The sequence below is a fragment of the Gordionus sp. m RMFG-2023 genome, chromosome 4 (genome assembly GCF_954871325.1).
Source record: "Gordionus sp. m RMFG-2023 chromosome 4, tfGorSpeb1-WG-v2, whole genome shotgun sequence".
NCBI lineage: Eukaryota > Metazoa > Nematomorpha > Gordioida > Chordodea > Parachordodidae > Gordionus > Gordionus sp. m RMFG-2023.
The window spans coordinates 24,783,977-24,799,278 of NC_088778.1; the positions used below are offsets into that span (position 1 = coordinate 24,783,977).

General features: G+C 26.2%; 1 protein-coding gene across 3 annotated transcripts in view; it reads right to left on the reverse strand.

Annotated features, from left to right (window-relative positions):
• Positions 1–328: 328 nt before the first annotated feature.
• LOC135927907 (uncharacterized) overlaps positions 329–15,302 on the reverse strand; it is a 41,116-nt gene continuing 26,142 nt past the window's right edge. The window contains exons 2-5 of one of the 3 annotated variants that reach the window (XM_065464162.1): positions 12,405–12,512; positions 8,490–9,146; positions 3,997–4,240; positions 329–2,418 (exon numbers count right to left, since the gene is read on the reverse strand). In XM_065464162.1, the coding sequence (XP_065320234.1) occupies positions 2,062–2,418; positions 3,997–4,240; positions 8,490–9,146; positions 12,405–12,512 (1,366 nt within the window). In that variant the 3' untranslated portion in view covers positions 329–2,061. Of the gene's footprint in view, positions 2,419–3,996; positions 4,241–8,489; positions 9,147–10,630; positions 10,660–12,404; positions 12,552–15,302 lie in introns of those variants that run through there. The other 2 variants (XM_065464161.1, XM_065464163.1) reach the window with 2 other exon arrangements.

A 15,302-nucleotide genomic window follows, 5' to 3' on the forward strand; every position in this document is an offset into this window, starting at 1 on the left:
ACGTCATCTCGCGGAAAAGAATTTATTTTAAAAAGATAAGTAGAACCTATTTTCATATATAAAAAATATATAAATTTTTAGAGTAAAATGCGATTTCAGCTAGTAATACACTGTTAACGATGTAAATGATGCATATTTGTAAAACAAATCTATAATTATTAAATAATGAATTATAAACTTTATTTTTTTTAAAAGTAATATATACATAAATATATTTCATAAAAAAATATTTATTATACAAATCATCTTCGAATTTAAAATATTTCACAATATTATCTATTCATTCTGAGTGGCCAAATGGTTAAAAAAATTTGTGTATAAAAAAAGAAAATGATATATTTTTTTAAAAAATGACAAATATTAATCTAAAAATATATCAATTCACAAATAAAATATTTCATAAACTGACATATTTTAAAAAAAAATTTTTTTTACAATATCGACATGGTATATTGTGAAAATATAGTTATTTATAAGTTAGTTGCGATATATATATATATAATAGTATCTAGAAGTTACTCATTTTCGTTTTAAGGCATTTATTTCTAAGCTTAGCAAAAAATTACGAAAAATGGAGTAATATGGGATGGTTAAAGTTTAAGTAAAAATAAAACTATTTGTAGACAATCAAAAATATGGCTAAATATGAAGCAAATTCAATTTTTGTAAGGCCTGGGATATATAAGCGTTATACTATTATAATTAATATTAGTAATTGTAGGAGGGTAGGGGGTGCATTTAGTCATGGCTTAAATTTATATTCATAAATTAGATTCTTAGAAGCTATATTTATTTATAATACGTTAAGAAAAAAAAATATTTGCTAAAAATCTTTCTTTTTTAAAAAAAAATTCTTTAAATTCTTTCCCTTTGTCTTGTGGTAATGAAATGGAAGGAGAGGGGGGGGGATTGCACATATGCTCCATAACTATCATAATCTCTTTTAAATTATATAAAAAAAAATTCAAAAAAAAATTTTGAAATAATTAAAGCATTTAAGTAGAAATTACAATTTTATTTTTAAAACGAAGTGAAAAGTTGATGAGATATCGGGATAGGTAATAAATGTTTATCAATAGCAGAACATTTAAATTAGATTAATTAAATTCATTAGCTTCAAATTTTCCAAAAAATAAATGTGGCCAGTTTAAACATAATTTTTTAAAAGGCTATTTAGATCTAGTATAAACTTATGATGAAATAGTGTGTTCTAGTTTAAAATCTGAATAGTGATTTAAACAAAAATAAGTTTGAAAAATAAAAAAAAACCAGGACATGGCTTGAGCTCTTTTTTTAAATAGCAAACAAAGAATAAGTTCAAAGAACCATTGAAACAAAGTCTGCCTTTTTCTTGCAATAAATTAAACCATATACATTTTTTGTTAAATAATAATAAATCATAAAAAAATTTTTTTGTATGACAAATAAAATATGAAATAAAGTCATAATTATGCGTTATATGGCATGGGTTATTTTTTTTAAATTTTGTATATTCTTGTTTGTAATAAGTAATAATATCGATTTTTTTTAATGTTTATTTTATGTATTAAATACATAAATAAAAATATTAAAAAAATATGAAAATCTTCAATTTTTTTTTCGAGTAGAGTATAGAGGAATCAAAATTCAATGGGATTGGATAAGTGATATCGAACGTTAAAAAAAAATTTTTTACATGAAAGGGGTTCATCCATGTGCTTTCGAAATAAATAAATAAATAATATAGTTTAAAAATATTGTTTTATTTAAATTTTAAAAAAAAGCGAAAGATTAAAAAATATTTTTTTGGTGGAGTAAGAGAAATGCAAAACGATGGTTTCATATTTATGATGATGATTCAGGTAATGATACCCTCCTCCAATTAATAGGTGATCTATGTTTTTTTTAAAAAAAAGGGGTGAGTTGTTGACAAAATAGGCGCATAGTATTTTGTGAAATTATAAGCTATTTTTTTCATATATATCCTTTAAAAATAATAATTAAAACAAAATAACGAATAACATCCCATTTTTTTTGCCACATATTTTCCTCGCGCGAATAAATCGATTTATCTTGGTGCCGTTATAAAATAAGGCAGCATTTTTTCACCTTATCACTTTTCTCGGCCCCGTCGACGCTGCTCTTAGTTTTGGTCTTACCTATTCCATCCCCATTTTCGACCACAATCTTCCCCTTCTTAGAGAGTAAAACGGTTTGAACAACTGGTGAGATTGCTTTTGGATCCCCGCTAGGTACCATGATAGTTTGGGCCGTGACCCGCTTGTTCAAAGAATCGCCCATTTTTCCGGCCGTTCCGTTCCCTACTACGGACTGATTTTTGCGGGGAGAGGAGCTTTGGGATAGAGGATGAGTATTGGCGGACGGCGATGTAACTGAGTGAGCGGAGGAAGGGGTGATAGCGGGTTTTTTCGTTTCATCCTTGAAAATGAATTTAGCATATTAGCTTTAAGCTTAATTATTATAGACTAACATTGGCTGATTCGAGTTTAGGAAACAGAAAGAGGATGTTTACCCGCCCCCTCCCCTTATTCATTTGATGATCCACCCATAACCAAGAAATTTATTACTCTTTAAAAAATAATATCGCTAGAAAAGGTTAGGATTGAAGGCAACAGCGATATGGGTTAGGGTATATGTATTAAAAATGGACATTGCATTTTAAAAAAATATATAATTATCTTAAAAAATAAATGTGTCAAAGCTTAAATTTGAACTTTTAATATAACTCATCTAATAAAAAAGATTCCTGGTTATGGAAATTTCAGGTTTTTGACCCCCATAATATTCGAATCAACTTTAGAGTTGGGGACGTTTAAAAATCTGCAACATAAATGTATTCGCTTAGTTAATACCCTACCTTGCAAAGTTTTGCATAATGCATTGTTTAATTTTTCTTATTTATTCTGTGCCTTGATTTAGTAAAAAAATTTAATCTTTGTTATATATCAAAAATAATAGAATAATTTGAAAATAAAGATCCCCACCAAATAATCCAAGAAAATCGTCAAATTTTTAGTATTTTTAAGGTACTTTATTATTTAACAACAAAGCCTTCAAAATCAAGTAGTAATGGGGCCATATTTTAAATGAAAATCGAACAATTTAAATAGCGTCGGCTGTGTTATAGATCCTTCAGTACTTTATTCTTCCCTTATCACAAATAAAATTTTTAAAATTAATTTTGAATAATCCTTTATTTGCATTATTATGGTGGGATCTCCTATCTAAAATATAAGAATTTTTTTTTAAATACGCTTATAAAAGAATTATAAAAAAAATGGAGATAGAACAAAAATACTCCGCAGATGTATATAAAATTTTATTTAAAAAAAATTAATTATAGGGGTTCACACTCCACACAATCTATTCTCCACTTATCCTAAATAAAAATTTGTGTGCTACCACTCTTTAATTTAGATGTATTGTTTATCCTAGTAATTAATTTTTTATAATTTCAAATTTTTAAATGTAATAGTTAATTAATAATATATTTTTTTAAATTTCTTTTATATAAAAAGAAGTAAAATTTTTCTTTCCATAAACAGAATATTGAATTAAAATATTAGAAATCGTTTTATATGGTAATTTTTTAGGCCGTAAAATTTTTTAGAGATGAGAATACAAAAATTTTTTTTATACCAGAGCTAATTAATTTTTAAAAGGAAAATATGCAACCGAACAATAGATAAGGAAGAGGGCGAATATTTGTTTTATAACAGTATTTAAAAAATTAAATTCAGTTAATAAATTTAAGCAACTTCATTTGTTAAAAGAAATCATTATTTACGATATAAGGAAGGTGGGGCAAGATTTTCACCCCTCGGGATCAAATATGTGGAAATTTAATTGGTAAATGAATAAGAGTTAAATATCATAGAATAAAACCCTATATGTCAACATCCTCCAAAGAATCAGACTAAGTGCATGTAAATTTTAATAAATTTCATAATATAGATATGTAATGTAAGTAATGTATAGTGTAAGAACGAAAAATACCTTGCCCGTAATTTCTTTGTGAGAGGGCTTAGACTGCGGAGAAAGAGGGGGTAGTTGTTTAAGAGAATTGCTTAAAATGGCGGCACTCAAATTGGCATCATCTCCTACGTTGATACAAACAGATGGCGGAGGTTGTGCCGGAGGAAAACCCCGTTTGTAAGCTTCTACTATGGGTTGAGCCTCGAGAAATAAGGCCCTCCGAGGACTGAAAGGGTTTTCGGATCCAGGACCCCCGTTCTCTTGGCTATCAAAAAAATAAATAGATAATTTAAGAAATGATTCAATTACTCGATAGACTTTTAAATAAAATAAGTAACATATTTTATTTTGATAAACGGTTATATCTTTATCAAATGATTGTTTAAGGAAAATAAATCAGTTTTTAAACTTGGCCTATACAAAATTTGCCTTTTTAAGGAATTTAATTAAAATAATTTTAGGTGTTAAAAAAAATTTAATTAAGAATTTACCATGTATTTTAGAAAAAACGCTAATATGTTATTTATTTCATATGAACTTAATTTTGAAAATAACAAAAACTATAAATAAAGAAAAAATATGTCAATTCATCACGTGATAAGCGTTAAAAGCGAATCGCCCTCTAATTGTTGTCAGCACAACAAAGCAGGTATTCCATATCCACCAAACTGGATATTAAAAAGAAATATGGGAAAACTTTATACGAGCCCTTTACGAGTTAGTGGGTAGGCCGCATATATCTTTATGCATATAGTTCAAAAACTGATATTAAAAAGGCATATACCTAAGAATTTCTAATTTTTTAAAATTATTTTACGAAGAGAGGGGGAAAGGGGTAGGGGATTTGGCTTGAGTTTAAATTTATGTGTTCAACGAGTTAGGTTGATTGATCTTACTATTTTATTTTTGAATTTTTATTATGTTATTTTATTATATAATTTAGAATTCAAACATCATCATTGGTAGTGATGCAAAATCGCCCCATCTGAGCCGATATTTAAAAACGACTAACTCGGTATATTATCTAGAAAAATATCACACAAAGGTTTTTACATCTACTATCCAAATCTTGAGGGTTAGGCAATATTTTTCTGGCTAAAATATTAAGTTAGCCATTTTTAAAAATCGGCTCAAATGGAGTGATTTTGCATCATTAATCATTGGGCATTTAAAAAAAATTTCTTACTTATATTTCTATAAATGTTCTTCATCATTTTTCATTTTAAATTTAAAAAATGTCATGTCAATTGGAGATTGATGCGGGAGGGTCTGACCCAACAAAATTTTGAAAGAGTTTTTTTTTATCCCAACCCATAAAATATGTACAAGTCTGGTCAGATTCGTAATAATTTTTACTAAGAGGAAAAATCATAAATTTGCCTAATTGTAAGCTTTAAAAAGTTGTAAACTTCAGGCCAGTCCACAAATATATAGCCCCCAAGTTGTCCAACTGGCCATAAAGCTTCAGGCAGGACCAACCTCTAATATCTTAGCCAAAAAAATGACACTAAAACGTGCGATTCAAAAAGAAACTAGTACTCTTTAACCATATTCTATATTCTTAATCTATATTTGTATTTTATGGCCAATCAAATTCTCTGGAATAAATAGGCCATTAAATTATCAAAATATCCTTCCCATTTCATCTCAACATCCAGGTTCTAAACAAACATATATTAAAGGTTATCCTATCCCAAACATAAAAATATAAGAAATATTAAATCTCTCTTAATTTATTGAATGTGAGACTGGTAATCGGCAAAATGATGATATCCTTGTTTCATCAATGTAAAATAAAATCAAGTCAAAAATATATTAATTTAGCCAACTCTCAACAAATAATATTATCAAAAGAAATCTACTTGATTATCATGACATCCATTTAAATGAAAGGATATATATTAGAACAAAGATTAAGATACTTTAAAGAAGAAAGAGCCTTATATTTATTGTTTAAAAGATTATGTATATTATCTTATCAGAGTAGAAATGGGGTGGTTATTTTATTAGGTATGACAGAAATTTTTCAACTAATCTTAAATAAATAGAAGTTCAGGTAATGAAGGATCTAAATATTTTTTTTTGTAAATGAGTTATTTTTTTAATCATCATTGTCTCAAAAGAATCAGTTAAGTATGTTTTTCTTGTTCATGATAAAATATCCATTAAATAAGCGCAAATGAATCAATTTCAAACATTATTGAACTTTTAATCCTTATATGAAAAAAATATTATGATAAAGGTATAGGTATAATCCAAAATAAATAAACTTAAATTATATCAGGTTATAAAGAAGTTATAAATTATTGAAATTAAATATGATTACTTCAATTGATCCTAATTGTTAAAAGAAAACTATCCACTTATTCTATTAATCAGTTTGAATAATTTAAAGTAATATTTAAAGCCTAAATAAGAAAATTCAACTGACCCAAAGTTTTGTTTTAAATCATATCTTATCAAGGTCAACCTACCTGAAATTCCTTACTTAATTTTTCCTTTCTAATCTTCTTCCCACTACTTCTATTCTATTTTATATAATAAATTTGGTTATATTTTAAATCTATTTAGATAAGGTTATATTTTATTTTATAAAAATTGATTGGCTTGTATAACTTCTTTTAAATCCATTGGTATTTTAAATAAAACATGTACAAAAAAGCAGAGATGATCTGATACTTTGTATGAAACCAATATTCACACTTAAATTAAAAAAGCCAATACTTTAAATTTTCAATGTGGCCAATACCTATGGTTGTTAAAGAGCCCAATTCAAGTCAATTTTTAAAAATGACCTTATTAAGATTTTAGCCAAAATAATCAAAGCCTCGAGATTTGGCAAGATCCAACCCTTTCTGCCACCTATGAGCAAAATCTCCAGGTTTACATAATATTATGTTGGCCAAAACAATCAGGTTATTTTTAAAAATCAACCTAAATCGAGCTTTTTAACAACCCTACCAACCAAAAAATGATAATTAATATTTATAAATTAAAAAATATAAGTAATATTAGCCATGATAAAATATTTTAGATTATGTTTTGAAATAAGAAATCAAATATTTGGCAATAGTTAATTGTTAGTAAATTGACTGAAACAATTAACTATAATATATAAAAAAAATATCATTGAAAATTATAATTATTTCAAATGGTGGAGAGACAATAGACATAAATTAGAAAAATTATCATTTAAAAATTATAATTTTTTTGAAATAACCTTGATATTAATAATAAAGTAACTTTAAAATGTTTATATAAAGAACAATAAAATTTTAAAAATTAAATTATATATAGGCAGTTTGTTCATAGAACTAAGTTTAGTGTAATAATCATATTTAAAAAATGAAAATGGCTCACATCCAGATTAAGAGAATTAAAGAATATTTTTTAACACTTTTCTAAAAAAAATTTTTTTATAATGAACAATTAGTAATGGATTTGTAAATTAAAATATTAAGCCTAAATATATTTATAAAAAAATAAATCCAATAAGCTTGTGTTAATCTCATCATTTAATTATAATTTAAAAAAAAATAAATATAACAAAATATTATGTGCTTATTAAGTATAACAAAATATAAAGAAAATCATTAATTTACCTTTCATAGACTCTATCTATAATTAATGTTTGTGACATAAATTTATTAAAATGTGAGCAAGCACAAAAACAAATGTTTGAAGAAAATTAATATTCCTCCACTAGAAAAATAATAAGTATTTGTTGATTTATGAATAAAAATAACAAATACAAATATGAATAATTTTTAAAAATAACTTTAAAAAAAGAATATAAAAAGGAGTAAAAACTCATACATGATTATATTAATAATTATTTATTATTTATTGTTATTTTATTTTAGTAAACAAAAATATGAATATATTAAGAAAATTTATTATAAAACATAAACCTGTATTAAGTAACATTTGAATAGTTTAAACATCGATTATTATATATTTTTAATTAGATTATTAATATAAGCAGTAACATGATAATAACGTAAAAAATTAAATTAATTTATTTTAACATAACTCTTTTATTAATATAGTTCCTCTTTTCAGACACATTATAATGATCGGTTTCAAAACTACCCTCCTCCCATCTAATTAAGAAACAGGTCTTGATGATAGCAATTATGTGATTAATAACTATATAATAAATGATTTATTATATTTTACTTAATCAAGCAAGGACCTTGATACGTCGGGGGAGGGGTATGACACATGATTGCCTTAAAATAGAGGAGGGTAGGTAATTACGAAAGTCTATCGTATATTCAATTAACTTGGAGGAGTTAAGAAAATATTTTATATTCGAATTTCCTTTTTTTATAATTTTTATTTTCCCTTTTTTAGCTAAATTTGATTTGAATTTCCTTTTTTATGCTAATTTTAATTTGGTGAGAGTGGAAACTTAGATTAGGGGTATGGATAATATTCTTGAGGGGAGTAATATCTACATTGATTGTGGATGTAGCCATATATATAATTAATAATAAAATTTTAATGGAAACTTGAAAGGAAATCGAATGTATTGTTCCTCAGGAAGTGATATATTTTGAGCATTGGTACTGGAATCTTCCATAAATCGTAATTTAGTTATATGATTATGACTATCTAAACTGTGATTATTTGATGGATTGTTATAATTGGGTTTTTTGCATATAATTATATCTTTATAGTTTGAGAATTTGTTCCGTTTATCTTGTTGATAACTAAGCGGAGTGACTAAGTTTTTGGATAGATTATTAATATCACTTTTTTTGAGTTGAGACTTAAGTTTATATCCGTTACTACTTACTTCCTTGTGATGGTTATTAAAATAATTGACTAGATTATGTGTATTGTTGGCTAACGTAGTAGGCGTGTAATTAAATGGATATGTTTTAATGTCGGAACAATTTAACTGTGTTGATATCTTCTTTGTATTATTATCATAGTTCGGAATGATTCGGTTACAGGTAGAGTTGATTGTATTGTTTATGGTAAGCCGTGGTTTAGATTTAGGATTGTGATAATTGTTGAAACAATCTGTGAAATATTTTTGATGAGGCGTAGATGATAATGGTTGACGATAAATATTATTAGGGGTTACAGCGGCAAATTTTGTTCGGAAGGGATCTTTTATAGTGGAAACCCTTATGCGAGATTTTAATAAGAGAGCATCTATGCTAGTTTTAAAAAAATATTTTTTTATATTTGAAAAATATAATATAAGAAAGTTATATTTTAAAATCTAATCGATAACCCTATTGTTATTATTTTTTATTCAGAGATTAAATATTACGATAAAATGTTTCCTAAAGATAAAAAAAATCTAATATAATTAGATTTTTTAAATTTAAAAATTAATGTAAATAAATTGTCTTTTATGACTGTTTAAATTATTACTGAAGAAAACTAATTATATATATATATATATAATTAAAAGTAGATTGCTAAATTTGCAATCCGAAGATAATCGAATTTTAGATAATAATTTGTTGATATAGTATTATTTTTTTTACTGTAAATAATATAATTCAAATGAAATAATTTATTTAAATTGAAAACTAAAAATTTATTAAATCGTTTTCTATTGACAATAGAGAGAGCCTTGAGATATTTTTGGAAGAGGGAGATTATGCATATTCTGTATATTTACTCGAAGCATTTCTTGCTTTCTAATTTAATAATGTTCACTGTTGAAGTTATCTGCAACACAAAACTTTAGTTATAGATATTATAAAAGTGTAATACAAAATAAAATATAGAAATTACTCGTCTATTTTTAAAAGTTTCGTGAGTGCAAAATAATCAATACTAAATTTAAATAAATATCGGGTAGAATTTTTTATTTATTTATTTTGTTGGAATTGAAATTAATGTTATTAAACCCTCTAATTTTAGCCAAGTCCAATATTCCTTAACCAAACATTTAGCATATAAAATTTATTTGAACATCTAAACTAAGCCTCAATTTAAAGATTGGAACTATTTTCTTTATAATAATTTAAATAAGCAGTTTTGAAGCTGGCTAAAGAATGATGACTCAACGACGTTAGTCGGGATACATACCAATAAACCACTAACCACCAAACCCCATTATATAATTATTTATAGTTACTTCATTTTTTTTACCATAAAACAATTAAACATTGTTTCATTTCAACAAACATAAATAAAGTTTGTAAAAATTTTAACATGTCGATTATAATATTTTTTTATCTTTTCTGATTATTTTCTAAAAATTTCTTTCTTATTTAAAGGTACTTCCATTTTAAAGTTAAGTGAGAGGCTCCAATGTCTAAGACATATTTATTTTTGTCGGAGAAAGAAAGAATGTGATAAATAAAGTGAAATAAATAAATGTAAACTTAACTAAGGATGAAGAAGAAGTGTCCTAGAAAATTGGGAAAAATTCTGAAACTTTCCAAACATGCATTAAGTTAATGAGTTATAAACTATTGAAAATAGCTATAAATATGTTTTAAAATTGATTGAGTGAAGATATCAATGAATGGTAAAGAAAGAAGCAACGGTTTATAATTAATTATATCAAGAGGTTTCTGATTTTTAGGAAATTCTTACTAAACTATTTATGATTGAATTAAAGGGAAAGAATAAAAAATCATTTTTGAATTTTATATCATAATTTTAAATAAAATTTATTTACTTTATGATAGCCATTCGCAAAATGAAAAAATGAATGTTTATAAGAGAGTTAAAAATAAAATACAAAATTATTATAACGGAAATCGATAAAAATAAAATTTTTTTAAATGTTAATTTGAGCGTGTATCAAATTTTTATTTGGATAATTAAACGATTTAAATAGAAACACATCAAATTTCAAAAAATAAATAAATATTATGAGAAAAAAAAGATATTTTTCGATAAATTTTTTTTAATATAATAAAGTAATGAACATCTTAAATGTGTAAATCTAGTAGAAGAATTGAATATAGGAATCCTAAAAAGGTTTCCGGCTCTCACTAGAAGGGTGTCATTGCATATGATTATTGTCTTAAATATCATTTTAAAGCTAATAAAAAAAAGTCCTCTTACATCCGTTCCCCCAACCATCACAACTTCCAATTTCTCCAACAACCTCGACTTATTGCTGACCGCTGACGAGCTAAGATTTGCCATTGGATTACGGCTCAATTGCGAAATTGTTCTACCATACCAATGCAAACACTGCGAAACCAGCGTCGATCGTAAGGGCAGACATTGCCTCCATTGCCGCTTTTGCCGAGGCCGTTTTCCACGGCACACCAATTGCAATGACATCATATTGCGCGCTCTCAAATCCGCAGGCATTCCATCAAGACTTGAACCGACCGGCATTTTTAGATCCGACGGAAAACGTCCTGATGGAATGTCCTTGATTCCTTGGTCAAGGGGCCAGCTACTAGTCTGGGACTTCACCTGCATAGACCCAAATGCACCATCCAACCACAACGTCGATGCCCTCGCTCTAGCAGAAACTCGTAAAACTATCAAATATAGTTCCATAGACCCCTCTTTCTTATTCATACCTATCGCCTGCTCTACTCTTAACCACCTTCGGTAGCAAAGCTCTAAGTTTTTTTAAAGAATTAGGCAAACGGATTCGGGAAAAAGCCGATCAGCCTAAAGAGTCCCTTTTCTTACGACAAAGACTTGCTACCGCCATCATTCGCTCTAACTACCTAAGTTTCATCTCTTCCATTGAATAATCTCCTATGTCTATGCTCTCTCTCTCCCTTCTCTTTCCTAGCTTCCATTCTTTTATCCCTTACCCTCTTTCGCAAATTATATTTTTATATTTTTTTTACCTTTATTAATTTTACCATATAAAAAAATTTATTATTTACTATAAACTTTTGATAATATATTATATCAGCAACTATTGAAATAAAGAGAGATTTTTCCCGTTAAAAAAAAAAAAATATGTCAATTATAAGCAACTAATTTTAAATGAAAAAATAATGACTATAAATTCAAAGTATTAAGGAAAAAATTATTAATTATTTGAATGCGTGACATACATTATGTGGGCCTAAAAACCCTCCAATAAATTTTATAATAGGGCCCTCCCCCCATCAAGATCTTAGCCTTGTATATGCGTATTATCTTTTATATACACAAGTAATTTTTTTTAATCTCTATAATGTGAGAAGTTTATAAGTGAGCTAAAAAAATATTCTAAAGACATAATTCGCATTTATATTTGCCCATGATTTTCTTCAACACTTATTGGAAAGTGTTATAAGGAGTTTTTTTTACTAAATGATGATAGCTAATAAGAACAGTAATTTTTCCATCATTTAATATACATAAAAAATCTTTAAAATATAGATAGTATATAATACAATAAGCAATTTAAGTTGTAAATCAATAATAGAATGAGTGGTAATAAAAAGAAAAATATTAAAGGGTAAAATGTATATTTTTTTCTTCTTTACCTATGCTGACAATATGGACAAGAAGCCATTATAGGTTTATTGTCACTGTTTTCACAATCATCGACTATTGTTTCAGCGAAGGAATTTCTATCGGTTTTGAATGTTACCCTATATTTTTTTTCATAAAACATAAACATTTTTTTACAGTTCTAACAATAATAATTTATATAACTCTTAAAAGGAAATTTATGATAATTTTTAACAGCATACATATTTTACAAAATATATACACTAGTCAAAAATTAACTTCGTAATGTGCCAACATTTACCACTCTACATCATATAAAAGTTAAACTAGCATTTCCTATTCTTTCCTTATTTCTCATAAGATAACAAAAAAAAGAAAGAGGAGGAGACCTTTAAAATAAACCAATATAAAGTTTCCAATATTTTTAAAAACATTGAAATATTTTTAGGGTTATAAGTAACTATGGAAGGGTCTAATAGCCTAAGTAACATCAATATAATTTAATAATAAGCGAAAGTAAAAGAATAGATAATAAATTTTTAAATGTGCATAAATAATAAAGCGAAGGTTAGGCCAAGATTTAAGATAAATTTATTAACTTAGCCTGTACTTTACCAAATAAGAAGAAAAAAAATAGGCATAGGAAGAGGAAGGAAAAATGTGCTATTTTATTTAAACAATTTATCATACAACTAAATTTCAAAAACTTATGATTAAACAAATATTTTAATCGTATTATATAAAAAGAAAAAAAATATCCATTTTTAATCTTTTAATGAGTTCATATACAATTTTGATGACCCTACATCTGGCCATTCTATGTCTTCCTATCTCTTGTAATCAGAAGGCTAAGATATATAACTAAATAAAGCCTTTGACTGATTTATTTGTGAAAATTAGCTTAAAATATAAGGATTCAATCTATATGAGAAATATTATTAATTTGGCTTGAGTCCTCATTCTAAGTTACAGCGAATTCGAAGTGAATTATAAAAAATACGCTGTATTTTTGTATTCTCAACCACAAATTCGCACTAACTGTGAAAGCAGGGTAAATTCTTTATTAAAAAAAGAATAAATAGATAAGAAGATATGGGGTGACTTATCAACCTTTATAGCCATATGCATATCCGTGGTTCTTCTATCCTTTCCATAATAATAAAATAACAACCAATCCTAAAAAGACTTCAGCTTGTGTTGTAAATAATTAGATAAGTTATTGCGCCTAATTAAATTAAATTTTAGATATTAGTCGTAATAGTTCTATTTAATTATATATTTCATGTTTAAAAATGTGGCATTTGCCAAAAAAGCTTTGGTAATAAAAAAATTATTTTTAAAAATGTATTTTTTTAAATTAGCTTCTAATAAAAAATATTTTTATTCATTAAATTAGTCATTTTTATGTTTGGTCCTAGTCCTATGTTATAGTGGTCCTGTGTATCCTCTTATCCAATGTAGGGGAGACCGAGGCTATATTGTCCATAAAAAATGAAGGGCTAAAAAAAATAGACGAAGCAAATTTCCCAAAATTTTTAAGGTAGAAATTAATATTTAAGAAAAAAATCTTTTAGTTTTTGATTAATATATAATTTAAAAAAAAAATTTAAGGATTATGAAAAACACCAGGGGTATTATCCTTTCGCGTTGCGTGTCATACCACTTCTTTATTTTTAGATTTTTTATACGTAAATAAAATGTGAAATATGTTAAATTTATCAGGTTCATCTAAATTATAAATATATCACCCGGAAGAACTTGTCACTTACTGTCATATAATTTACAAAAAATAAGTCAATCATCTTCATATTGCCATTCGTAGCCCAAGACAAACTAGTTGCTTCCAATATTCTTATAAATATAGTTGGATTTTTCTTATTTAAAATAATCCCTGCTTAAAAATGGCTAATACGTACCCCGCCAAAACTTGCACCTGGTCTCCACAATTAATTAAAATTTAATTTGATTATGTTAAATTACCATAAATATTGTTAATATTTATACATGATAAAAATGAGTTTATTTTATCATATGGAATTTTAGTTTGACTAACATTTCTAAGCAAATTTATTAGTAAAAAGGTAAAGAATTAAAAAGTTATTCTTGACTTGTTAAATTTAAATCTGCATTTAAAATTTCTCATGAGCAATTTTGTGTGAAACATTTTTAGACCTACTAAGCCCCTTATTAAAATACATTTGGCTTAAATTTTAAATCTCAAAGTTTAATAGTTTTTAAATTATTTAAGAAGAAATTACTTGCCCCGGGATAACACTATCCCCGGGCTCCTTTACCCTGTTTTTCCACTTAAAAAATTAGATTAACTTGAAAACTTTAATTTATTAAATATGCAAGTTATTTTGCTACAGGTAGATATATTACATCATATTTTTTGTTCTGAGTATAAGTTTGCACATTTGAAAATTACTTAGAAATAATAATTTGATTTACCCTTACATATATCTCCCAAATAACCTCTGTCCGACGTGCCTCTGTCCAAATTGTCTCTTGCCTACTATGATAAATAATGAAACTAAAAATATTGATTCTTATAATATAAAACTCATAAAACTCATAGAATAGGGTTTAAGGCTTTCATTTGATATATTATTTATGGTATGTATTTAAAATTAACTTTAAAAATCTATAGAAAAAAAGTGTTAATAAATTTAGTTATTTTTGGGTATAATTAGATCTGTGCGCCGCCACTACAATAAACCGCCGCCGAAAATTTTTGACCACGCCGACCCCGCCACCAAAAAAGTATCGACGCTCCACCCCGCCGCCGATGGGGCGTGATAAATATTTTTATTATTATAATATTTATTTTGTATATTATTTATAAATAAGAAAAATACTATTAAATATATTTTTAATTATTAAAAAATTCAATTATATTTTTTGCTATAGCTTTAGATATGTGGACCGAA